The following is a 26,442-nucleotide window of genomic DNA, read 5'->3' as shown; positions in this document are numbered from 1 at the left end:
TACAAGCTCTTTAATGTTTCCAACAAGACACTGGGGAAAGTACTGCGGTTACCTTCATCTCTGGAGGAAAATGAAGCAGAAGAGAAGCCACAACAGCAGAGATGCTCTGGAGCCCAGGAGAATGGCTCCAGAGCCCACACGAGCTACAGTGCCACAGGGCAGGCCTCTCTGGCCCACGTGTGGCACCTGAGACCATGCTTTGGGGCCACCAGCATGGGGCAGCCTGCACACATCACCTCACTTGAAGCCCTAGCTTGGCAGAGGGGTGGCAACAATGTCTTCTATAGCAGAGGCCACCCCTCCATTTCCAATGCAACAGGGACAGGGTGGGGTAACATGTAGAGGGACAAGGATGGGGCAGGCATATCAGACAAGAGGAAGGAAACCTTGGTAGCATTTGTCAAAGTCCGCATCACAGCAGTAGGAAGGCAATGGGGGTTCAGGCAGTTCCTGGATTAGCTTCTTTGCCTGAGCTCTTTGATTTCCTCTGCTTTTGTGAGTTAGATGGATTCTCCCTGCTTGGAATGAGCTTTAGGGAAACTTCCGGGAGTTTATCTTTCTCCTTGAACTCAGACTCCCTGGGTTCTTAGATATTCTTAAAAGGCCAAAGTCAGGGAGATGCTCCATAAATGCTTATTTTTCAGACAGCAAATTAACTAACTTCCTCCTTGCATATCTGCTCACCATGCTCCTCCCTAACACAGAGTGGGGGTGGGGTTGCGGTAGTAGATTATAGGCTGGGGTTGGCATTCCTTGCTGGTGGGAGAGGCGTCCATTTCCCTCTGACTTGGTCCAGTGTGCAACAGGATTTTCTCTGAGGAGAGCATTAGGCATCATTTCTGCTGGTGTTTGCAATAGATCCAGGGTATGAGAGGCAATTTTGCCCTGTAGGGTTCTGAGGAGCAATTCCACATTCAGTGATAGCTTGAAAAATTTGACGTCTGTTATGGATGCCACAAAAGCTGTCTTACCTGTACTATACAATTAGATTGAGAATTTTGGAAATTTACCCCAAAATGTGGCCAAAAGAACTGGCAAATATGCAGCACTAATGCCCCAATCTGCCTATGTAAGCTGCGGTGTCAACTTCTCATCATGCAATTTAAATAAGTTAGACTTAATTCCTAGGTGAAATTTGGGGACACTTTAATGTCAACATGAGAGGATTTAGGAAAATGTTTCAAACGGGGATTAAACAGTATTAAAGTATTTTTGACCAGATTTAAAAAAATATGTACTCAGATCTCTTCCTGGGACTTCTAAGGCAGCGTGACCCTGTTCACAGTGAGGTCGCCTCTGTCTGATGTGCTGCGGCTTGCCGTCTCTGGCTGCGGCTCTGTGCGATGCTGGCGTGAGGAGCAGGTGGAGGGCAGTGACAGGTTGTGGGTGGAGGACGGTGGACCTGCCCCTGCCCTCTAGGAGGGCGGAGAACTCGGCTTTCTCTAGAAGTGTAGAATGCTAACAACGCTCTTGGAAACAACCCAGCGTCTTTACAGTCTCTTGTCCACATTCTATAAACCTCACGGTCAGGTGCACTCGGAATTCCAGAAGTCCCTTCTGCTTCCACTGCCTGCCTTATTGGCCTTCTAGATAAACTAAAGGGAGTCTATGGAAGCTCTCGGTGGGGAAGGGAAAGCTGTCTCCTGGACAGTCAATCATCAGGGAAGAGGACTGGCAAACAGTCTTGTCCTGGAGTAACTTCTTGTCTGTCATCTGATTACTCGAAAGAAATAGCCTGCAACTTAGTACTGGAGCATCAGTTTGCTGCTTCTTAATTGAAAGGAACTCAGTGTATCACTGTAACTCAGTGGGGGGCGGGTAGCTACTGAGTCCCCACAGCAATGCCCACATTTCCTCGTACCTGGGATGCTTCACAAGGGCTGAGCAGTGGACAAAGAGGTCAGGACACCCACAGCAACACCTGAGCCAAGTGGAGGCTGGACTTTGGGACTAGCGATGAGGCAAAGGGGAGCTGCACGAGAACTTCATAATGGTCGAGTGCGTTGTAGCACCGGAGCAGTGGCCGTCCCAGCATTTTGCAGTCAATATGGATGACCCGCGGGTGACCACTTGCATGTATCAGGTACCTCTGGGACACCCTATGTTGGTAATGGTGCTGCGCCTAGAGCCCTGTCCCTTGGGTACCACTGCGACCCAACTCCAGGATCTGGGTGCCCAAGGAGACGCTCGCCCCTTCTCTGCAGTGCATTGGTCGATTGCACCCAGGTTGGCCTAGCCCTTGAACCAAGTTAGGACAATCAAGGTCCAGTTCTTGGAATTGTGAGATTGAAAAAGTGGAAAAGGGAAAGAAGAAAGATTTCAGAAAGGGGCTGACCGGCTCCTACCCATACAGACCAGACTCAGGCAGCACCGTGGGGCAGCCACGCTTCCCAGCTGAGCTGCATAGGAAGCTGCTCTGTAGAGGAGAGAATGGATGTGACCCAGAGAGAAGGGAGGTGCATGGAAAGCCCTGACCCCTCTGGCCCTGCTTCCTGTCCTCTCTGGACCGGGCCATCCTTTGCCCATGGGCTTCTCAAGGCCTGAAGCCCTCCCCGCTCTTACCATAAGTGGCCTCTGTGGCTGTCTCTCACCTGCAGTCTCAAGTGCTTTACCCATCTTCTAAGGCAGAGAGAGAATTACACATGACGGGTGACATCCATATCCAGGAATGTCTGCTTTGGTATGTATGGGAGCTGACATTCAGCCATATGGATTGAACTGCACATCCTCCCTAGAATTCACTGGGATACTGGAAATAGAAAATCAGGGCAGCCTGAAGGAGGAGAGGGGCGGGGCCTTGAGTCGGCATCTCTCCATGAACTAGTCAGTGTGTGCAATCTTGATGTTTCAACTAGGTTTTAGTAGATGAGACATTTCTCAGATTTTCCCAGTATTAGCCTGACTGGTGTAGACGAAGGGAGAATTTAGTTTTCTCAGAATCCAACTAAATTGTGGACAAAGCAGCCACAGAGCTCAAAGTTAAGAATAGCTGAGAAGAGGCTTCTACACACCCCGAGGGCGGCTCTGCCCCTGCTGCGCCTCTGCCACATTTTCCCCTTTCAGGCCCTGCATCCTGGCATGGCTGTGGACATCTCCCCAGCCCCAGATCACAGTCTGTCGGGCTGCAGTGCACAGGCGCTGGGAAAGCATTCCCTGCTCGGCTTACCCTGCAGAGTGCGTCTACTTATGAATGGGCCAGCCATGCAGGGCAGCCTGGGAACTGCGCTCTCCTCCGTGGGTGAAGAACTAACCCCAGAACAGCTCACGGTGGCAAAGGCGGTCAATGGCATAAAAACATCAGGGAAGAGAATCAGTTCTGAGAGAAATGCTGGCTGTGGTGGTGCACTCTTGTAAGCTCAGCCTCTGGGAGGCTGAAGCAGGAAGATCACAAGTTCAAGTCCAACCTGGGTACTTTATGGATTTAAACTGTGCCTCAAAATGAAAGGTAAATCAGGGCTAGGGAGGTAGCACAGTGGAAAGGTCCTTGGTTCAACCCCCAGTCTCTGTCTCTGTCTCTCTCTCATCCCTTTTTTTTTCTAGAAAAGTAGGACATAAAAGCTGGAAGACCACCTCACAGAAATTCTCCACACCTTAAATGTTTGGGGACTCTTCATTCATTTTGGAAGTATTTGCTAAATAAAAACCAAGATTCATTTTAGTTGCTTATTTCATAATCCCAAAGGGTCAGATCCTAAGTCGTAACATCCTGCTTAGCATTGGAATCCTTAGGGCAGAGGGGTTTTGGATCTGTTTGGAAGGGAATGCCGTGGATCACTGCACACGAAGCGTTCATTTCTGATCTTCTAAAGATGAAAACTAGTCTAATAGTAGTATCATAAGTTAGCACATTAATCCTCAGAGTGAAAAGGAAAATTAAAATAAAACCTGTCATGAATTTGTTTTTCAAACATGCATAATTTTATCCATAAGGGGTGAGTATGTACTAGCTGAGGGTGGAGAGTTGCTGCAAATACAATGGGGCAGGCCAGAGGACCCACGTCTTCTGGACAATCCGCCAGTGGAAAATGCTGAGTTTACAGAGGAATTAAATGCTAAAGCCCTATGGAGGTTTGCTCCATGTTAAGCAGGGTTTTAAAGCATAAGAGCCTTTGACTCAACGGTTAGCCAAATCTAACCCTGTGCTATTTTTTGCCGCGAGCCTCACTTGGCTACAGACCTGAAGGGTGTCCGGAACCCAGATGTGAGCCATCTCAGCAAAAGGTGCCTAGGCAGAAGTAGAGGCATTTCCCTTCCTCTGGGAACCTCTCCTGGGCTTTCCCTGCATTAGGGTAGCCTCCATGGGCCCCGCTCTATGGCCTCCCCCAGGAGTCACTGCCTGTGTCTCTCTACCTCTTCCGGGGGCCCCGCCCTCTCACGCATACAGACTGGCTACAGGGCTAACCCAGAGGAGCTGGGGGCTTCTTAAACTTTGATATTTTATTTATCCTTTGTTTGGGCACTAATTCTGACAGACAAGCATTCCCCTAAAGTATGACTTATTTGGTGATGGGGTTTCTGGGCTCTTTTTCTGTTCTTCACCCATGAGTGCGTCTCTGTGCTTGGCCTGAGTGAGCACTGGCTCTGGTGTTCAGGCAGGCCCGAGCCAAGGGTCCGGCCTGGCCTCCGTTCTAGTGTCTGTCACACTGAGCTGGCATTTTCCGTCTCTAACACAAGAATGGAGACACAGATATCCTTGGGTTGCTGTTTCAGGAACTGACTTAGAAGGCACCTAAAGCACCCGTGTCCCACACAGGCTCGGGTCACCGTGACCACTGCTAGCATTGGGAGAAGGAATCACAAGGTAAAGAGCCAGTGGTCAGTAACACTTGGCTTGGGTCATCACGGTGAGAAAGAACCCCAGCCCCGGGCCGTCCACAGAGGTGCCCGCTGAGCTCCGCCCAGTAATAGTCTGTTACAATGAAAGTGGTGAGAGCACCGTGTGGGTACCACAGTGGGGAGGAGGACAGGCCTCCAGGCTCTCAGCTGGGAGATGTGGAGGGAGCGCATTCACACAGGAGCCTGAACGTGAGTCCAAAGGTGAGGCTGTGTTCTGGGGCCACCGAGAGAGGCACGAACGGTTCCGAGCTTGGGTTTAAGACGTTCGCATGTGGGCTCTAGGAAGGCAGTGGGGTGCAGCATGGTGGCACAGGATCAGGGATACCAGGTGGGAGCCCCTTGTCTCCTAGGTAAGGAAGGTGGGGCCTGGGTGGGAATAGGAGCAGGCAGAGAAGCAGCCCAGAGATGCCCACCCTCAAGTAGGCGGCAGCTTAATGGGGCTGGAGCGCTGGGAGGCGGCAGCAGCAGCTGACATGCCCAGGAGGCTCTGCCCGAAGAAACTGGATGCAGATACCAGCAGTGGAAAACACAGGGGCATAAGTAGTAAGCGGGGGTGGGTGAAGGCGCTGAAGAGCCAGAGTGTGAGCACATGCAACCCAAAATGCCAAGGAACCGTCTGCTTGCAGGTGTTCGGTGGGTGGTGGGAAGCACGGGCCTGCAACTCGGGGCTTGGGCCTGAGCTTGTGGGTTCACTGGGGCTTGGGGGCAGATGCAGGCAGTACTTAGCGTGGACCAGCTGGAGCAGGAGGGCGAGGCCCGGTGTGACGCCGTCCCGGCCTGGCCCCTGTCTCTCATCGCTGCCCTTCCAAGGCTCTGCTAATCAGTGTGCTTTCTCGGGTGGACTTCAGCTCCCAGGGCGCGCCCAACCCCTCCTTACCCTGGCTATTTGGTCTGCCATTTGGAGACGTCCGTCCAGCTCCCGCCTGATCTGGGCCGCCTGCTCATCCGGGTTGTCCAGCTGCACAAAAGCACACACATGGAGACTTCAGTCTGGGCCACAAAGGTCAGTAAACTCCTGACTTTTTACTTTATAGCCCCCGCCTTGAGACCCACGGACACATTTACAGTAAAAGGTGATTCCCGTAAGGGACACATCCAGCTGGAGCGAAGCCCCAAGTTAAGCTCTCTGAGGAGGAACACGATGCAGAGAGGTCTTGCATGACCCCGGGAGGCATCGTCCGCCGCTCTGGAACTGCTCGGCCGCAGTGCTGCTGACCAGCCGGGCGCGGCCACTTGGGCCGAGGACTACAGTGCGCTGCAGCAAGCAAACCCGACGCGAGGCGCACGTGGAAGCTGGGGACGCTCAGAAGCTGCGCGATGCCTCGCCGGCCTCCCGAAAACTCTGCGCCCGCGTGGAGCACGCTCCTCCGTCGTCCTCGCCGCTTCTTGACGCCGCCCTGGAAGCCCGCTTTCCAGTGTGTCCGCACCGCGTATGAAAGCACCGCCGAGCGCCGCTGCGGAGGGCGCGGGGCTCCTGACACCTGCCTCTCGCTCAACTGCCCAACAGCCGAGAAAGGTAAATGCTTTGAACTGATGCGGGACTGGGGCAACCAGAGCAGCACGAATAGTGGACCCCGCGGGAGAGGTATAAAAAGGAAAGCGTGAAAGAAGTAACCTCCGCATGAGTTTCTAGGACTCCAGAATTGTAGAGAGAAAAAGGTCAAAGTTAAAGTGGAATTATTCAAAGATAGGAAGAGAAAACAAACACAGCAGCATATTTGTGGCAAGAGACCTTTTTCACTTATTCCTGAATGAGGTAAATTTAGGGCATGAGCTTGTTCCGGCGCTGCAGTTCTCAGCAGTTGGGCTTTTTAATGCTTGACCTGTAAAGCGCCTGCTTAGGCAGATGCAGGGGCAGGGGTTCGATCCACGGCCGCCACCGGGGCGCACTGAGACAGGGATTGAGACTGGGCGTGGTGGTGCACACCTGTAATCCCAGCGCTTGGGAAGCTGAAAAACAGGACCGATCATGAGTCCTTCCTGTGTAGTGAGACCCTATAGACCCTGTACTAAAAACATAGAAAAAAATTGCACTGGATAAAATACCTGTAAAAAGTTAATGATAAACTTTTTTTTAAAAGAGAAATTAAAAAAATCAATAAAACAGATTTTCCAGTCCAAAACAAACATCAAAAAGCAACAAAAATAGCATCCATGGAGACACGCGTGGCAGACTTCTAGTACTGCTTCAGAAAACGGCAAGGATGACGCTCAAAAATGGGAGCATTTGTGAGGGGAATTAGTGGCGAAGTGTCTTTTACAGCAATTCAGTTTTAAGTTTAAACATCCGGTGTATATTTTGACCATCATGTGTATGAGGAGAGGGGCAGCGACAGGACCAGGAGACAGAAGAAGCGCCGGGCGCCTCCGCGCAGCCCCCAGCCCGGCACCACCCGCTCCAGGCCCACCGGAGGGGAGTCGGTCTCAGGTCGCTTCTCCCGGAGATCGCCGCGCGCAGCCTGCCGCTCTCCACGTCCCAGCAGCGGGTGCCGGAGTCTGGAATCATCTCTGCCCTCATCTGCCCTGTGCCTGAGGACTGTGGGTCGGAGGTGCAGAACTCAACACAAATAGACCTAGGCAGTTCCCTGGCGCCTTAGCGCGCCATCCACAGAGTGAAGGGCTTGGTCAGCTAATCGTTAGGCTTTCCTACAAACCCACGGCAGAGGCCAGCGAGCATCTCTGGAAAAGGCCATGCAATTAAAACTTGACACCTGGAGTACCGTAATTCCTCAATGCAGCGAACCTGACGCTCCACTGTGGCGTGAAGACGCAGTATGTAGACAAATGGGCACAGCTGTGTTCAAGTAAAACCGTGTTTACAACACGTGGCGGGCCACACGCTCATTCCTGTTCTGTCAATTGTTTTCTGCTTCCAGGCAAGCCCTGCATTAACCTCTGAACTGTAAATTGAGCTTGTTTTGTCCAGTAAAATAATATTTTTTATTCACAGAACATTTTAATACTAGTGTCATTCAAATTGGATGGCATCATTCTTCTTAGCAATGTTTCTTCACGACAGAAAAGTGCTTAAGAAGCAGTGTGTGCAGGCTCCTCGCGTCTTCTAAAAGCCACGTCTTGGTCTGAAGTTCTACACTGCATCCTTCTCGTCTGCGCGTCCAGTGGTGAGGACATAGGTTATTTCTAACACAGGGTAAGCAACGGCGCTGACTTGTGGCTGTGCCTTTGAACCATCACAAATAACTCTCTTTGGTTTATTTTACAAAGCCCATGAAAACCCCACCAGGCTCTGGGTCATGCATGTTTATTCCCATCTGATTCCAGAGTCCACATTGCTTTATTTTCTCCTTTTCACAGTTTTGCCAAGTGGGGACGACCTCTTAGGCTGCCAAGCCGGCCTGTGAATGCTTGGCTGTGCGTGGTAGGCACCATGTTCTGACGGGAGCCCTGCTGAGCAAGGGGTCGCCCTGAGGTGTTCCCGAGGAAGGGCTTCCCCAGGGCTCTGGAGGGTCAGAGCAGCTGGGGACACTTGAGATCAAATTGCACAAAGTCTCTGACAAACTCTGCGGAAAGGAACCTGCTAGATTTTGCCTACCTCAATGGCTTTTAACTGAAATTTATTTATTTTTTTCTTGATAATGCCCACAGAACTCCATCTGGAAATCCTACTCTAAATGAATGTAAATTGAATGTGTGTTGGTTGCATTTCTCACATGTGCCACCATGGGGCGACAAAGGTCTGGAGGAGAGGGACAGCGTCCCTCCAGGGTGTGGATGTGGGGTCTTGGTCCCACTGCGCAGCCCAGGCGAGGCTGATCAGGGGCTCCCGTGGCCTGATGCATTTCCCCAACTTCTTGGTGCCTTCCCCTTCCTATGAGTCCCTTAGCTGTGTTGGACTTTAATTAGCAGAAGTGACCAGAAGGAGGACACAGCTGTCTGACAGCTGATGACCTGAAGAGTAAAGAACCACAGCTCCCTAAAATAGCCTGGCAGGACACGGCAGCCTGTCCTCCTCCACAAAGGGCTCAACAGTCCTTCACAGGAAACGCACAGTACAGCAAATCAAGTAATTGCCTCTTCAAGCTCTGGGAAGGGGAAGCCAGAGAGGGGACCTCTGGGGGTGCGGGTCTCTGCTTCACTGGTCTTCTCCACTGCAGAAGGAGAAACCAGGTGCAGACCAAGCTGGGGCCAACCTTTCTCCTGGGCTCGTCTGGGCCCTAAGTGCTGGTGCTCCCGGGCTCCGTCCTTAATTGGACAAGTCATCTTCCCAGCCGCGGGGGCAGGGTGGCAGTGCTGACATCTGAGGAGCTCAGGCCGCTGTCTCCTTGGGCTTTTCCTCCAGTGTGCTGGAAAGCAGAGTCCAGCATGGTATAAGCACAACCAGGAAAGGTCTGAGCCCTGAGTTCAAGGCCCCTGAGGCTCAAGCCTCCCAGCGACCCACGGACAGCGGCTGCTGCAAGTTGGAGAGAAGAGGTCAGGCTGCTCCAATGGAGTGGTGATCCAGATGTGGGCCTGGGAGGTGGCCGTGCAGAGATGCACCCAGCTGCCTGTCTCCCCCTCCGGGTCACACTCAATCTCACTGAACCTTGGTTTCCTGTTTGCAGTGATGTCATTTTTATCCCTGGGAGCGAGTGAAAGGACAAGCTGGGACGATGTGCTGCTCCTTGTAAGGGAAGCCAGGTGGACGTGGCTCTGAACTTTGGTTTTGCCTTTCTTTACTGAACAGACTGAACAGCAAGGGAACCTCTCCAAGCGCCTTTCCTTCATCTGTAAGATGGGGCAAGATACCGAGGCCAGCATGGTCTGAGCAGGCCAGGCCACACGTGTCCAGAGCACCTAGCATGGTGTCGACACGCAGGAGGCCCTACAGCTCAGCAGACAGTTTCTAGAGTTACCCCTGTTTTGTTTTATTTTATGGTGTTGTATCCAAAACACAGAGCCTTATACTTGCTAGGAAAGGGCTCTACCAGCTAGCTACCCCTAATCCTTAGAGTGTTATCCCCATTGTAGAGTGGGCGCTCACTGGATCCTTGCCTTTGTGATTTATGAAAGAGACCGTCCTGGAGAAGGAGCCCTGGAGTCCCGGAATAGATGCTAGGAGCCTGTGTTCTTGTGTCCTTGGTCCCCAGTTGTCTTTTAGCTGTGTAACCTTGGCCCAAGGTGATGGATGACTTCTCCTTTCACACTCCCTTCATCTGAGAAAAGCTGTAAATGATTTTGCTCTAGGATCCTCTGAAAAGCCTAGACAAGTATTTCTCTGAGCTGTGTTGTAGGGCACACTGGTCCTCCTGCAGCTCCTCTCAGTTACCTGTGGGGGTCCTGTAGGCCGCAGGTGCAGAGGCGAGAAATCCTCCATGAGGGCAGGTGGCTCTGCATACCACAAACTCATCTGACCATACGTGTGGTACATTTGGACTCCAGGAACACATTTTGGGCTATTTCTGCATGGGCAATTCTCCTGAATATTTTATTTTACTCATCCTGTGTACAGAATTTTTGGAAGAGGGTAGAGAGAGGAAGTACTTTTATTGTGAAAATAGGACTTAATCTTTAAAAAGGGGGCAGATCTATTTAGAAATGTGTGTCTGACCTCTAAAAGTGATGCAGAAATCATGGGGCCTGGATATCGACACGAGGGCCCCAGAGCGTTGGTCTTGACAGTGCTCTGGGAGACATCCATGGTCCTGGTTTCTCAGGGCCCCTGGGCTCTTGTGCTCATCCACAGGTTACACTGTGAGGAAGCAAGTCCAGTGCTAGCTCCACCCACAGCCATCCTCACTGCCTCCTGCCCCGAAGTAGCCTCCATGTGATTTGATTCACATATGTAGAGCAAGGCAGACTACTCTGTGCATTATTTGAATAATTGCTCTGCTTTCTGGAAAAACCTATGATACTCAGTCCCCAGTGTAAAGGAATCAACTTGAGCCTTGGGCTACAGTGAAAATGACCCAGAACTGTGGCTGGAAGAAGCTTCAGTTGTTATGTGTGGGGGCCACTTGGTGTGCTCTGGGAAGGACTTTGCGAGAGGCAGCTTCCTCCCTGCCCCTTACCCATGTGGCCCCGCACACTGGGTACTGCTCCTTGCCCCACTGAGAACTGGTAACTGATAGGTTCTGGCCCTAGTATAAATTGCTGAGTTATTGTCATCCAACATGGCTGAAGCCCTAAAACAATAGCTTGTCTCCCACAGAACACCTCACCTCTTTTTCTCCAACCTGGCATGGGGTGCAAGTTCCATTCCTCTTTTCCGCAGCCTCAGGGAAGACCCCAGGCAGCTCCTAGGGTATCTCTAGACATCTCCCTCAAACTCCACTCCTGGCAAAAGGCAAAAGCCTCAGCCTCCCTTTGCTCCAGTTCAGAGAATCTCTTATCTTCCCCAAGGTGGTAAAGCCCCTTTCCCTCCTCCCCTCAGCCTCTGTTTCTCTGCTGCTTGTTGTCTGATAAACTTATCAGCTACCGCTTCCTCTTCAGAGCCAGTGGATCTGCGCTGTGCTGCTCTCCTAGCGGGATGCTGTAGTGCTCAGTCCGGAGGTGATTTCATGCGCACTGGTATGACTCCCTGTTCAGCGGGAGGCTGCCAGCTCCCTGGAGGTAGAGGTGAGCGTGACCTCCCCTCCTCAGCCCCAGCGCTGAGCATGTCCCAAACATTGACTGGGCCCCAAGGAACCTGACAGGTGAACACAATGGCTGCCAATTGACCGCAGGATGCAGTTGATTAACTGTGACTCAGAGAGGGAGAGGACCTGCCCGCAGCCACATGACAGCCAGTGCGAGGGCTGGACGCGGCTTCCAGTCTGCTGGGTCCCAGCCTGCTTCATCTCACTGCTCTGTGGCTGTGTGCCAGCCATGTGCATTCTTTGCAGAAATGCAGGAGCAGACTGAGCCCTGGGGCTCAGGAGCAGCCCCACTTCTACAGAAGCGTCCTCCCTTTTGGCTGAGAGCCGGAGTAGGGGTACCTTTCAGCAGCTGGAACATGAGCACTGCTGACCTGGTCCAGCTTGCCTGTCTCCTCTCTCCTTCCCTGGCTTCCCGGGCTCTGGGTCTTCCAGCGAGGCTGCCTGTGTGGTCAGGGTGGAGACGCTTCCCAGGAAGCGCTCCCCCCTCCGGCATGGCCCTCTTCCCTCCACAGCCCTGCTCGATTTATTTTCCTTCAGAGACAAGCTGCTCTAGTGATTGCTGCCTTCCTGGTACACTGTGGCCTGGAAAGTCACAGCAGGGACAGCGTCAGCTCCTTGCCAGGAGAGATGGCCTCCAAGCCTCTGTCTCAAGAATGGTGGGGGCTCGGACTGTGGCTATATTACGGCACTTAGGGGCTGGTGCTGCCTCCGAGTCCTTTTCTCCTGTATTCTGTTTGTCCACTTTCCACGTGGAGGCTGCAGAGAGTGGTCAGCAGGGAACCTCTTTCGCTGTCCAGGTTCGCCGCCTTGCCTTTCCACATTAAGGCTCAGTGACCTGGAGCGAGAAACTGTAGCTCCAGAGTCTGAGCTTTCAGACATTTCCACCTCCCTGAACTCTGAGGCGGGAGTAATGATGACACCCCGGACCTCACAGAGCTGGTCAGAGCTGAAGCGAGATGGGACGTGGGTGCTGGATGTGTGGACATGGGGGAGGGGTGACTCGAGGCCACCGTCAGTCCTGGGTGTCCCACAGTGCACATAAGGCCTCCCTTACACAAATTACAACACCACTTCAAGTGGCAGATCAGGGCTCTGCCTTTCTGGTAAGAACCAAGCTTTACAAGGTTAAGTACTTTGCTTGCAGTTCCAGGGATAATTGGCTTTCCACAGGTGAGGCGTTCTTTAGAAAAATGAACATATGTTTAGAAGGAGAAAGCCGAGATCCTGCACGCCTCTGCTTCCTGCCCACTATGTGGCCAGGGCACTAGACCTTTCTAAGCGTGCAGCTCAGAGGACTGCGGCAATCGTGCTGATGATGAAGGTCTCCACCCCACGGGGCTCCACGCGCTGTACGTGTACATTACACCATTATTATCCACGAAGTCTACACCTTGGCCTCCCTTCTGGCTTCTGTGTCGCGATGAAATGGAGGTAGGTGTCTCGTACATATCCAATTATATCCTGATTTTATAAAAAGAAACCCCGAGGAGACACCTCTCTTGCAGGAGAGTTAAAATAAGATCCTTTGGATCTCTCTTTCCCGTGTCTTGATTCCTCGCCAAGAGAAGACCTCGAGTGGGTCAGTGTTTCCATTCTGCAAGATGCACTTCTCCTGGTTGGGAAGTGCAGGCGTTGGCTCCTGACTTCTGCAAGCCCATGAGAACACGGCCCACACCTGAGTTGCCGGTGTTAGTCTGCTGACTCTGGCAGTGCAGCAAACACTGTAACAGAAGAGCTTCAAATGCAAAGATGCTCTAAGCAAGCAACAAACAAGTGGGGAAAGTATCCCAATCAGAGAGCCAACCCCTTCCTTTATGATCCTGTAGCACTCCGTCAGTCACTCCCCACGCACGTCCCTATCCTGGGAAGACCACTTTTCTGCTCTCTGTTTCATCTTCAGAGTCTGGTTTCAGACCTTTAAGGAGCCCTCCTTGGTTACCACAGCTACAAGTTGCCTCACTGTCACAGGCCGGGTGGGATGGGCCAGCACCTAAGCGATGTGTCCCGTGTCCTAGGTGTCCTTTCTCCATCTGGGCAGCTGTGGGGGTTGTGGCCAGGCACTCAGGAGCTGGACACGGATCTGAGCTCACATCTTGCTCTGCCACTTGCAGCTCTGTGACACTGGACAATATCCCAAGTTCTCTCCATCTGTAGCCTTATTTGCAGAGTGTAGTAGTCCTGGTAGTGACAATGCCAGCAACAGAGGCTTGATACGAGGATGAGAGACAGCAGCGCTCACAGAGCACTTGGCATGATGCCTTGAAGATGGCGGTGTGCGAGGCCATGGCTGTGATTCAGCGCGATGGGGGCCAGAGACTAGGGCTTTCAGCCACCGTGGAGGACTCAGCTGTTTCTTCTTAAGTGAATCATTTAATGGTCTTCACAGCTGCGCTGGGAGAATCCAACTCACCTGCTCTACAGTGGGACCACAAGACACAGATCTTTCAGAGACTGGGCGTTAATTTTGGGGGGATGTGCACAGTGGCACAGGAGCCCAGGGTAGAGCAGAAGCTGGTACTTTTGTGAAGAGAGGGTACAAGGGTTAGGCTTGCTTAGTCTCTTCATAGCTCTGAGGTTACCTCCTTTCTCTCTTGAATCTACCTTGCCAGGACCCCCTCATCCTCACCTGGGCCGCTGATGCCACCTGTTTCTTCTTGTTGCCTTCCGGCAGGAGTTCTCCACCCTGGCTGTCTATAAATCTCCTGAGGAAAACAAAAGGCAAAGCCAATGTCCAGGCTACACCTGGACTGATGGGATCAGGCATTTTGGATGAGCCCAGGTGGCGTTATTGTTGTTGTTTTTAAAACTCCCTGAGAGAATCCAGTGTGCATCAGAGACTGGTAGTCTTCCCCAGAGTCCAGTGGTCCTCAGGCCTGGCCGCGTGCACGGGCAAGCAGAGAGCGGGCAAAGGACGAGGTTGTGGTATCTGCGGGGAAGCTGCCTGCTCGTTAGCCTCCCGCTCTTCAGTAACTTTCCATTCTCCTTGGGAGGAGGAATCTGAGATCCTGATCAGAGCTCAGCAAGCTGTCGCCACCTGGCTGCTGTGCAGCCCCGCACCGCCTCTGCCCACCGTGTCTTGCTGTCTAGGATCAGGCCCCTGTGGACTTCCTGTAGACTCGAACACCGCAGACAGCACTCTTACATGGACCCTGCGAGACGACGCACACGCTGTCGCCTCCATCCTTTGTCCGGCTCACACTGAACCATCAGTCCCAATTCCAGCCTCGACGGTCTTCCTCGGCAGCCTCTGGTCTAGCCAAGATGCTGTTAGGCAGGCTCACCTGGCCTCCTGAGCCCCCTCTTTACCATCTCCGTCACAGTGGCAGCTCGCTTCTTGTCCTGTTCTTTGTGAGACCTGCTCTAGCTAGTTCACTGTAAGAAAATTCAGAGGCGCTGACTGAAGGCGGCCAGGCAGGGGATATTTGCAGACTCAATTCTGAGGAGACACTGTCCGGTCGGGGTCTGCCTCCTGAGTCAGTGAGCTTAGCCGCAGCCATGTAGTGTGGTGTCCGACGCTTCCTATGTGCTTGGGTCACTGCCTCAGTGGAAGCCTGAAGGAAAATAGCTTAAATTTATTAAATCTTTGATCACCAAACAAGCGAACTTGAGGATTTAAGTGTTGAAAAACCAGAATAACCAACAGAAATGGTGCGAAGAGTCAGGGAGTAAACCAACCAAACTCTTAAGTCTCTGTTTCCTCATATAGAAATTGGGAATATTAAGCCAGATTCATTGTTTTAAACTAATTACAGAGTGCTTGGCTTTTTTGGGTATTTTGCCAAAAGCCATGAAGCAGAGGGAACTCAGAAATTGATAACTTTCAGCATTTCTTTTTATAAAACAAGAAGGTTATTTTTCTCAATTAGTCAAGGATCACACACATATAAATGATTGTCATTGTTAGTAGTTCTGTTTTGTAATTTTTTTAAACTTTCATTTATTTATTTAGGACAGAGTCTCACAATGCAGCTCAGATGTGTAGTGATCCTCCCGTCTCAGCCTCCCCACGGCTGGGATTATAGGTGGGTGCCACCATGCCTGGTTTCAGTGGCTGGCATGGCACAGCGAGGTTCCGGGGCTGGCATGTGGTCCAGGATTGAACCCTGGACCTTGCGCTTGCCAGGCAGGCACTTAGACCACCAAGCGATCTCCCCAGCCCTGTTTTGTCATTTTCTGACATGGGCAAAGCGCAAGCTCCACCGTTGCTCCCCCTGTGGCCAGGTCCTTTACTCTTTGCTTTCAAATAGTGCTAAGGCTTAAACCCAGGGCCTTGCCACTGCGTCACACCCCTCCCCTGAGCTGAATTTTGACCAATTTCTGGAAATCTGTTCATAGAAGATTCAGTGGCAAATGGCCACTTCCAAACCAAGCCAGAGGTGATTTTATTCCCTAGGAGAGCTTGACATAAATATTAAGGGACATAAAATTATTTTCTGCGCTGCTGGATCATTTTGCTTTTTAAGTAGCATAAGTCATGGTGAAAAACAATTTAGAAATGGCATAAATAGGTACCATGCTCAGCCTAAAGTCCAGAAAAGCCTAGGGTTGTCTAAAATACCGCTAATAAAATTGAATGCTTTTTGCTAATTCATCCCACTCTTTATTATAAGGGGAAATGAATTTCATTTCCAAATATTGACAACAGTATAAATTTACTCATAAGGTCAAAGTGAAATTGAGCTTTCTAACTTCTGCGTTAGGCTTCTGTGAATATGCTCTTGCAAACAGGCATGCATGTGTGTAGAGACATTTCAAGCAGGAAAAACATTCAAATCTATAAGCCATGGAAATGCCCAAACTAAACTTGAGGTAAGGAGTATAATTTTCCTTGTGCATGAGAATTGTCACATCTAAATTGCATAGTGAGACCCTGTATCAAAAACAAATGCTTCCTGCCTATAGTATACTATACTATATTATATATTTTACTGTTCACTCCAACACATGAGGTAGTTCTCAATTATTAGAATATATGAACATTAAGCTCTCACCATGTTGAACCAATTGGAAAAAGGGTTTATATTTTTAGTGAGCTTGAGGTTCACAATCCCATGTCAATCATCCGAAGGGATAATTATGCATTACACTAAAAACCTAAGTAAATATGGAGAAAGCAAATTAAAAAGAGGAAATATATTAGTGAGGAGACACTAATTTATTTCACAGGGATTGAAGTGCTACACGCTGGCTCATTTCTGTTGCCCTTGACCTCGGCCGGTTACGGGGCCTCTTTCCCACAGAGTCACTTGGACTGGGGGAGGCAGAAGCAGCTTATTCTGTGCCTTCCCATGTCAATGTGGTCTCAGGCTCAGTGAGACAGGGGAGCACAGAGCATGAGGCTCCTAGCCCATTGCTCTGGGGCTACTCACCCAGTCCCCACCTCACTGCAGAAGGAGCTAGCATATGAAAGGTAACACCTAAGATGTTTCCGAAGCATCCCTTACTCTTTCATGGAAACACCCATGAATGCTGGTTAAAGGTCCTGAGAAGAGAGTGGCTGGATTGTGTTTTATCTGGTCTATGTAGACAATTCCACATCAGCTCAAGTTAAGTGAACACAGTGTAACTTAATTAAATTTGCATCGAGCAAAGCAAATATGACCTTGGCGTACAGGAGGAAAGTAGATGAAAGGACTTTCTCCCCTGAGAGAAACCTGCAAATAAGCAGGATTTTAAGTAGTATGAATTAAAATAATATTGACTGAAATGTATGTGGCCAGCAGTGGGGAGTCCAGAGCAAGATGGCCTTGGGACCTCCCCATCTAATTTCTCTTAATTACCAGCAATTTCTCAGGCTGAGAAGCCCTTGGGTGGTGGACAGATGATTCTTATCTCTTGGAATCGTACGTGTAATCCAAACAACAGACAAATTCTTTGTAAAGCTGACTTCAGGATTAGATAGTTCATTTGCAGACAGCAACCTTTCCTATTTGTGAAGGCTCCTAAGTTTAATTGTTTTAGCTAAGGGAGTGCCTTGTAGGCTCCTTAGAGAAATTGCTTTGTAGAAGTCATAGGAAATTCCACCCCGCCCTCTGTAAATTACTATAGAATCTCCAGGTAAGTTTATTTTTGAAGGCAAGTAAATTCACAGTGGGAGTTACGATTTTAGAAAGCAATACCAAATGTACATCTCGGGTCAATACCAATGCTTTTATACACCTTGGCTAGACATGGAATTGATTTGCAAAATGATGCCTTTTGGCGAGATCTTTGTTGTAGTCTAAGTTAGGAGATTGGAAAAATATGTTTCTGAGAAATGGCTTTAACATCCAGTGAAACCAAAATGATTTTCAGGTTAATAGCTCCGCTAGTGCTTGATACAAAATAGGAGCCCAGGGCACATTTGTTGAGAGATTGCCTGTAAATATTTTATCTTCTATGCAACAGGGAAGTCTCAGTATTCTAAGCTGAGCTACGTGTTTTCACAAAGAGAAAAATCCTCCTCTGTGCTTTCACCAGTCAGTGCGTAATGGGCACCCTCTCCCAGTGTACTGGGTAAGACGTGATTGGGTCAGCTATGTGCTCATTGTAGTCAATAAAACTAAGAGCCTGCTCTGCAAGCTCAGGGGTTGAAGAAAACTGGAGATGTACGTGGATATGAAGAGTCTTCAAAAGGCTGAAAGAAATGTGCAGAGATCATTGTTACTGTTGGTGCTATTTTACCTCCTCTTAAATCCTGCAGGTATTTTGCTGACATTTCCACACAAAAAAATATGTACTCCTGTAATTTCTGATTGTGAAATTCTGCCATAGAGATATCAAATCACGATGCCGCACGGCCCCTGCTGGTTTCAGACAGTGCTTAATGGATTCTGTCTCCACTGCCTGACATGTGCAGTTCAGTTGGAAAATGGTTGATTAAAAAACTGAAAGTCAGCATCAGCAGCCAGGCTACACAGAATGAGACAATGCCCTGGGAGCCGGCCCGCGGCTCTGACGTAGGAGGGCTGGAAGGGCTCGTGCTCCTGATGGGAAGACGGAACGCGCCCAAAGAGGAGGGAGTCCTGAAGAATTTATAAGCTTCCCTATCATTAATAATTAATCTCTAAGTCAACAAGCACTGGCAGTCTATACTGGCCAACACTGGAGAACAGCCAGAGGTGGGAGCTGTCTCCCTCTGCACACCCTGTGGTGTGCTTTATTCCATGGTAGCCCCCCTTTCTTATCAGAAGAGGATGGCTGCTGAAATTCAGGAGGTGGCCTTCCGTGTAAGCCAAGGCATTAGCTGTCATGACTCATAGAAGGAAAGCATCAAGTCCCTCACTAATTACTGTCTTAGCAGCTCCTCCCCTTCTGAAACAAATACTAACCCAGACTGAGTTTTTGTGATGAAATATGATAATTTTTATAGACCAGTGATTCTTACCCAGATGAGGGGAGAGAAGCAATTTTCATCTAAGGAAACATTTGGCAAAATCTGGAGTCACATTTGGCACTGCGACTGAGGAGAAGCGAGCTCCTGGCATTGGTGAGTAGAGACCAGAAAAGCCGCTCAACCTGCTTGAGGGCAGAAGCCAGTGCCCTACTACAAGGAATTATCAAAGCCCAGATGCCAGTGAGGCCGAGGTCTGAAGCCCGCTGTGCACGCTGACCCCCAGAAGCCAAGGTGCTTGCCCTGATGACATTCCACTGTGGGCCAAAGAGGAGTTGCTAAACCCACGCGAGGGATTAGCTTCATAATGTTAATCCTCAAGCTGTTAACCCCTTTGCAGATTAGCAGCAGGGCTGAGATCTGAAATAACATGAGAAAGGAAAGAGATACAAATGGGAATTTTGACGGTTCACTCTGTGGCTAAGAAATTTGTTCAAAAAGATGCCAGGTTTGCATGAGTAACCCCGAGAGGCGTCTTTGGAACTGGCTTTGGAGTTCATTCAGCCAAGATGCCTAAGACACAGGGTTCAGCTAGAGGCCGCTCACTGCAGGGAAACCCTGAGTGGCTCTCTGCACTGGGCTGTCTGCATCTTCCTGCTGCAGGCGCCTGTGCTCTGGGAGAAAGAGCTACCTGGCTGCGAACACTCGCTCTTCTCCAACATCCCAGCCAGGCATCAGTGTGCTGCGCACGCACACACTCACCGGCAGGTCTGACTGTGAGTGGCTCGGAGGGACAAGGTTCTACACAGACAGAGCAGCCTCTGGTGGATTTGCCAGCCCGAGTTGCCGCCTGACAATGAAGTAGAGCAAAAGGGGTAGAACAGCTGGGGAGGGGCAGGAAGAGGGCTGAGGAGCAAGAGGCCGGGGGAGCAGGCCTGCCAACGCTCTGCCGCATTCACTTTAAGATAAAAGTGGAAAATCCAATTTTTTAAAGGTAAAATATATTGCCTGCTTTTCTTATTAAATTTCATTTTCAGTGCAACTTTTAGGTTTGTCAATGTCCCTGTTTCCTAAGGAAAAGAAATGTGTGCTTGCTTTTAATGTGTGCGCTTCTGAGGATTCTTTCACTGGAATGAAATTGCACTAATCTTGGTGTGAAGAGAGACCCCGCAATGAGCTCACTCAGCAGAAGAGCCTCTCAGGGCAGCCACTGCTGTTTTAATTTGCATTTCTCTAATGGCCAGAGATGTTGAAGGCTTTTCCTGTACCTACTGACTATTTTCCTGTACCTATTTATGTTTCTTCTTCTAAGAAGTGTTTACTGATTTCAGTTGTCTGGTTTTTCATTTTGGGGGGAGGGGAGGGTATCTGATTTTCTTGAGCTTTTTGTGCATTCTTGTGTATTCTAGGTATTAGTTATCTGTCCAAGGAGTACCTGGCAAATTATTTTTCCCATGCTGTAGGTTGTCTCTTCAACCTGTTGATTCTTTTCTTTGCTGAAAAGATCAGAATCTTTTTGATTTGACGTGATTATGTTTATTGATTTGCGATGTCATTTCTTGTGCAATTGGGGTTCTGTTCAGAAAGTTCTTGCCCGTGTGTCTATACACAGTGGAGTACTACTATGGCATAGAAAGGATAAACTTGAGTTATGTGCAGGAAAATTGATGCAGCTTTGGACCATGATGCTAAGTGAAATCCATCAGACACACAAGGTTAAATACTGCCTGCTTTCTCCTAAGGGAGGAACTCAAATTACAAATAAAGAGAAAAATAAAAGATAAATGAAAGGAAATAAGGAGATAGATCTTTTGCAAATGGAAGAGGACCAAGAAATGTGGGGCTAAAATAATTAAGATGTGATATGTACATGCACCAGCTCGCCATGAAGAGCATGAGTGTGTGCTGTAAACAAGTACCAATAAAAATAAAACGTAGATCTTTCTGGTGCTCATACATGTGTGTTGTCATGTGTGACTGCACATGAGCAAAGCTGCTCAGGAGAAGCACGAGTGGAGCGGTGTGGCTACGATGACAGGAGCCAGGCATCAGAGGCGCCAGCTCTCTGCGACCGTCACCCCTTCCAGGACTGCTTAAGAAATGTCCAGCTGGCCCTGCTCCTCCAGTCATCATTCCAGTGATCCTTCTCACCAGTATTTAGAAGCAGAAAACTGGGAGAGAAGGGGAAAGAGCAAGAAGAAAGAAAAAAAATGAATGAAAAGAAGGAAGGAAGGAAGGAAGGAAGGAAGGAAGGAAGGAAGGAAGGAGTGTGATCAGCATCAGGGCTCCTGCAGCATTAGCCTAGGAGGAGACTTTCCGGGTCCTCCTGTGGGGCTGCTTCTCTTTTCCTCCAAGAATATCACTTCTAGACACAAGAATGCTTGGTAGGGAGGGCCAGCCAGATAGTTCAGCGGGCTAAAGCACCTACTTAGGCAGAGCACAGTGGCTGGGTTCAATCTCTGGTGAGCCATGCTGACATGCCCCCAGGGCACACTGAGCCTTCGATTGGGACTGGGTGTGGCGGCAAGCACCTGTAATCCCAGTGCTTGGGGTGCTGAAAACAGAAGAATCACTGAGTCCAATCTACGTAGTGAGACCCTGTAGACCTTATTCTAAAATAAAAAAAGAAAAAAAAAAAGAATGTTTTATAGAGAGTAGGCATCTCATCTTTCCTGTTCTTTCCAGGGGGGTGTTTTGCAGACAACTGGTTGACCTGCAGTCTTGGTCTAGTTGAGCAGATATAAAGCACCAAGAGAAGTGGAAACAGATAGTAGGGTGCAGTGTGGACCCCAAGGCACTGTCTACTGCCATGTGGTGTGTCCAAGCTGCATGGGTGTATGAGAGCAACATGTCCACAGTGCTGCGGCCTCCTTGCTTGATCCTCAGTACAGAGGTGGAGCTGGACCAGGAAGGCCCAGCACAGGGAAGCTCTGTTGGGGCCCCAGAGCTGGGAGCTGATGGGCGATGGATGAGGAGAGGCTGAGGGGGAGACTGTGCAGGCCTGTCATGAGCACCCTGGCCTCCAGCTGCCCCCATGCAGAGGAGCCCATGCACATGATAACCAGAGACACCGCAGTCACTGCCGAATCAGTCTGGCCAGGACTGCCACATGCTTTCCTGGTCCCTGTGTGGACCCTGGGCAAGCCAGTCACAGCAAAGCAGGGAGGTGTGGGGTTTCACATGGGCAGGGGCTTGCAAAGTGATGGAAGCCTACAAGGCCTACACGCACAAAGACTTTGAGGAGGGGCTGAGACAGCACTGCGGCAGAGCGCTTGCCTAGCACCTCGAGACGGACTTCATTCCCAGTACTACTCCTCTGCAAAAGTGAGGGGACATCCAAACTGAAAGCTGTTTTGTGCTTTGCCCTGCCAGCTGTAGAATCACTAATGAATTGTTATGGGTTATATAAAGCTCCTCTAATAAGCCTTTCTACGAAAAGGGCCACATGTCTTTAAAGCCTGACAATGCACTTAAGGCAATGGGGAGCCACTGCAGGGTATGGAGAGGAGGAGCATCGTGGCTGGCGCTGTGCTCCAGGTGGCTTGGAGCGCTTGCTCCCACTTGAATGTGGAGGGCCGAGAAGCTGCCGGAGCTGTCCAGGTGACGCACGCCAGTGCGCAACAACAAGTAGCCTCCTTGATTCACTGAGTCAGTTTGGCTTAAAGGCACGGCTTAATTTCTCCAAGCCTCCATTTTCTTTTTCCGAACAATGGGGCCCACCACAGTGCTTGCCTCTTGTCCAGCGTGAGGCTTGTGGAAAACATTCGTGCCAGCGTCCCCAGGAGGCCAGTCAGCAGCCTGCTCCTGACCCAGGCGCCTGGCGCGCCTCAGTTTCTCCATGCTCTTCTCTTGCTTGGCCCACACCCTGCTGTCCGTGGAACACTCTCCGGCCCAGGCGTATGGCACTTCAGGTCTGTGTCTTCCTCCTCTGTCCCTGTTCCTGCCAGTCCAGCCTCACTGTCACCAGGACACCTGCTCTGGCACCCACTTGACTCCCTGCGACCAACCTCGGTCCCCCTATCCTGGACCAGGCCAAAGCACAGCTGTGGCCACAACTGCTCTTCCTGAAGACCTGTGAGTTAGGGCTGCAGACTGGTGTCTGTGATAGGTTGGGGCGCTGCCAGGTGCTGCCAGCTGGGGGCAAGGAGGGCACAAAAGGCACACCTCCCGCCTTTTGTTCTCCGGGGAATCTCAGTGGAGGAAAATCATATCCAAAAAGTCAGAGTATTTGCACCTGTGGGTGAACTGCAAAGTATTTATTGTAGGGCTTCTTACAAACAAATGAATTCAAAGGCAGAAAGTAAATAGAACAAAAGTGAGCTATTTTTGTCAGCACAAAGGACAGAGACAGTTGGGGGAGATGGAGGCGTCTTTCTTCAATAACTGAAATCCTATTTCACAGTCCATAGGCTTTGTGGCCATATTCCAACAGCACAATAGCAGCAGTTCCAGAGTTAACAAAAGAACTCCCTTCCCTCCTCCTCTTCCTCTCCTTCACCATTAGAGATACAGTCAGGAGCTGGTTTTTTTTTTTTTTTTTTTTTTACTGTTTATTTTACTTCAGCATAGAGAATCTGTGCCCTTAGGGAGCCCATGAGTCATTAAGGGCCAGGAAGTGCCAGGATGGCCTAGAGCTTGGGTCCCAGTGGCTGCAAGGCAGCCCAAAGCAGCGGCGGCAGTAGCAGGGGCCCATTCACCACGCCTGCCTTCCCTGCCTGCGCTGGAAGCAGGCCAACACTTCAAACATCACCTCCAAAGCCCCCCACTGTCCAGCAGATTATAGAACTTTCAAACTAGTCCATTTCAAAACTCTCCTTTGCTTTACCATTCAGAAGAGTTGGAAGTCATGAGGTTAAGGAAACAAGAGTTTCACATTTCCAAATTCTTACTGAAGAGAATTGTATTTCTGGAAAAAAAAAAAAAATGCAACCACTTTCTAAAAGGGATTGTCCAGAGAGAGCTTCCTCTTTCGTCAAAGGTTTATGAAACAAGGACCATGTCAAGCAATATGGTAGGTTCTGGGTGTACCATGATGACCTAGGTGGCTTGTCTTCAGGAGGGTCTGTTGATGATCTAGTGAGGGATGCAAACACTCATCACGTGGCCATGCACCTTCACATTGACTTACATAGACCTGCTCCAGATGATGAGACTTTCTGCAAAAGTCTGACGCAGGGCTCTGCGGGCAGGTAGAGATTACCCTGGCAGCGTGGAGAAGAGTGTTTCACACAGGAATACTGGGTGTCAAGGGCCCCGGCAGGAAGCAGGCTGGAAGTTGGGTGCTGTGGCCAGAGTACAGGGCAAAGGGAGGGCCATGCAGAATAAGTCCGGGGAGAGGCAGGCTCAAGCATCTTGCAGGTTTTAGGAGAACAACTCATCTTTGTCCCAGCAGCAATAGAAAGGCACCAGAAGGCTTAAATGGTAGAGTTGTGAGCCGGAAGAAGGAGCGAGGAATGGAGGTCAGGGTTTCTTAAATGTCCTTGCTTATGTGGAAAATGGGTGAGAGAGAGAAGGGTGAACCAGATAGTCCTGAAAGTGGCAGAGCCAAGTAAACACACCGAGTGCTCATGACGGGCTAGGTGCTTATGCATGGTATATAGATTTATTTTTGACTGGGGCTCATGAAAGAAGGACTTTTAAAGATTTTAATGCATTTTTATACTAGGATACTTTTGGATTTACAGAAAAGGTACACAGATAGCAGTGCCAAGGGTTCTTGTACAGTCTGTGTCCAGCATTTTTCAGTGGTATCTCACGTGGCCGTGCTTCATTTGTTGGGACTGAGGAGACAACTACGAGGCATCATGATAAGTCATCCCCCCAATTATTTGTACCTTATTAGTTTTCTCCTGGGACCTTTTCTTTGGCCCAAGGCCATAAAGGATACCACACTGCATGGCCTCTGGCATCCCATGGCTTTTGTAGGAGTGTTTCTCAGCCTCCTTGTTTTTGATGATTTTGACAGTTCTGAGGACTACTGGTCAGGTGTCTGGTAGACCATCCTTAGATTTAGGTCTGTCTAGTGCAGTGGTGGTGAGCCTTCTAGAAAATTCAGGAATAATCAATAGCCCACTGTGGCACGTGTGCCCTAGATTTGCCACCACTGCCTAGCGCTTTTCACATGGATACATAGTGTTTATGGGCCTGGGAGAGGAAAGCTATAGACCTGAAGACCATTCTCAATAAATCATATCGCAGAAGTTTGCTGTCAGCTTTGCTTATCACTGATACCAACCTTGAGCATCAGGTCCCTACTGGTAGTCTAAACTCCCTATTGGTAGTCAGGCAAGTTATAGTCCACATCTTTGAAGTGTATCCATAGAAATTATTTGGAAGTGTTTTGCCTGGGAGACTTGTCTTCTACTTACCTCTTCTTCCTTATTTAATTATTCATTATATGAATAATTATAAACCAATACTACATGATTTAGGGTTTTTTTTTGTGCAGGGTCTTACAATGCAGCTCAGACTCATAATGATCCTCCTGTTTTCTAGTGCTGGGATTACAGGTGTGTGCCACTATGCCTGGGGTTCTGGGGCCAGCATGGCACGCAGTACCAGGGATTGAACCTGGGTCCTTGATCTTGAGGCAGGCACCTAGACCACTGAGTGATCGCTCCAGCCCCTACTATGGATTTTCCAAGCAATTCTTTGGTTCTGCAAAGGCTCCACATTCAGCTTGTGTACTGCCTGCCTCAGCCATAGAATCACTATTTCTCCAAGGACCCCTGATCTTTTCATGGGGGTAGTTTAGAAATCAAACTAGACACAGTGGTGCACACCTGTAATCTCAGCACTCTGGGCGGCTGGGGCCAGAAGATCGCAAGTTTGAGCCCAGCCCAGACAACTCAGTGATGTAGTGAAGACCTGTATCAAAGTGTGGAAACTGAACATCAGTATCTTAAAAGGGCCTGGAATATGGACCAGTGCAATTGAAAGTATGGGCAGTGTACTCACTACTGCTAGGAAGTGATTTTACCTTCAGTTTGGATGGGATGGAAGAGGCTCCGAAGGTGAAGTGCCTTGCCCAATGAGGCGCATAGCCGAGAACCCACCGCTGCACTGCTCCTCCACCTTCCTATGCACAAAGCAGGTAGCCCGCAGAAGCTGGGGGAGCTGATCCAATGCTGAGCTCCATTTAGAGCCTTTTCCACTTAGGCTATTCAGCAGTTCCCTGCACCTGACCATCAGGACTGATAACTGGAACATGACATTGCAGCATACAGTACATGCATCAATCAGATGCGGGGGCACATGCTAAGTGGTGCCTGGGAAAGAGGCTTTCTCACTCTTCTGAGAGATGGTGGGTGAAATCCTCTCCTTCTGCTAGAGGTGCAGGAAAACACTACTGTAGGTGAAGACCACGCAGCACACTATGTGGGCCACAAAGAAGGTGGACACTGCCTTGAACTTCACAGCCAAAGTGGGACATGAGGCCAGACAGACTGGGCTGTTCCACCACCAGCTCAGGGTAGTCAGTGTGCATCTCAGTTATTTAACTGTGATGTATTATCTAGCTACTTTGTCTCGAAAAAGGATTAGTTAGTTCCCCACAAGACACAGGTACAAACAGGACTGAAAAGGACAAAGCTGGGTGTGGTGACTTCAGTCAAAAGCCAGGAATAAGGAAATGTACTGAAATTGAGCAAAAGCAGAACTTTAGAGTTCCCAGCTGTGTTGCTAGCAGACATGGGAGAGAAAGAGAAGGGAGAGGAGGAG

The 26,442-nt window shown here is 49.8% G+C and overlaps 1 protein-coding gene across 1 annotated transcript in view; it reads right to left on the bottom strand.

Annotated features, from left to right (window-relative positions):
* Positions 1–26,442, bottom strand: part of Cadps (calcium dependent secretion activator) — a 489,489-nt gene that overhangs the window by 272,267 nt on the left and 190,780 nt on the right. The window contains exon 4 of the mRNA XM_023704988.1: positions 5,714–5,794. Coding sequence (XP_023560756.1) covers positions 5,714–5,794 — 81 coding nt within the window. The remainder of the gene's footprint in view (positions 1–5,713; positions 5,795–26,442) is intronic.

This window comes from Octodon degus, unplaced genomic scaffold (assembly GCF_000260255.1).
Source record: "Octodon degus isolate 3935 unplaced genomic scaffold, OctDeg1.0 scaffold00210, whole genome shotgun sequence".
Lineage (NCBI taxonomy): Eukaryota > Metazoa > Chordata > Mammalia > Rodentia > Octodontidae > Octodon > Octodon degus.
This window is presented reverse-complemented; position numbering and strand designations above follow the sequence as displayed.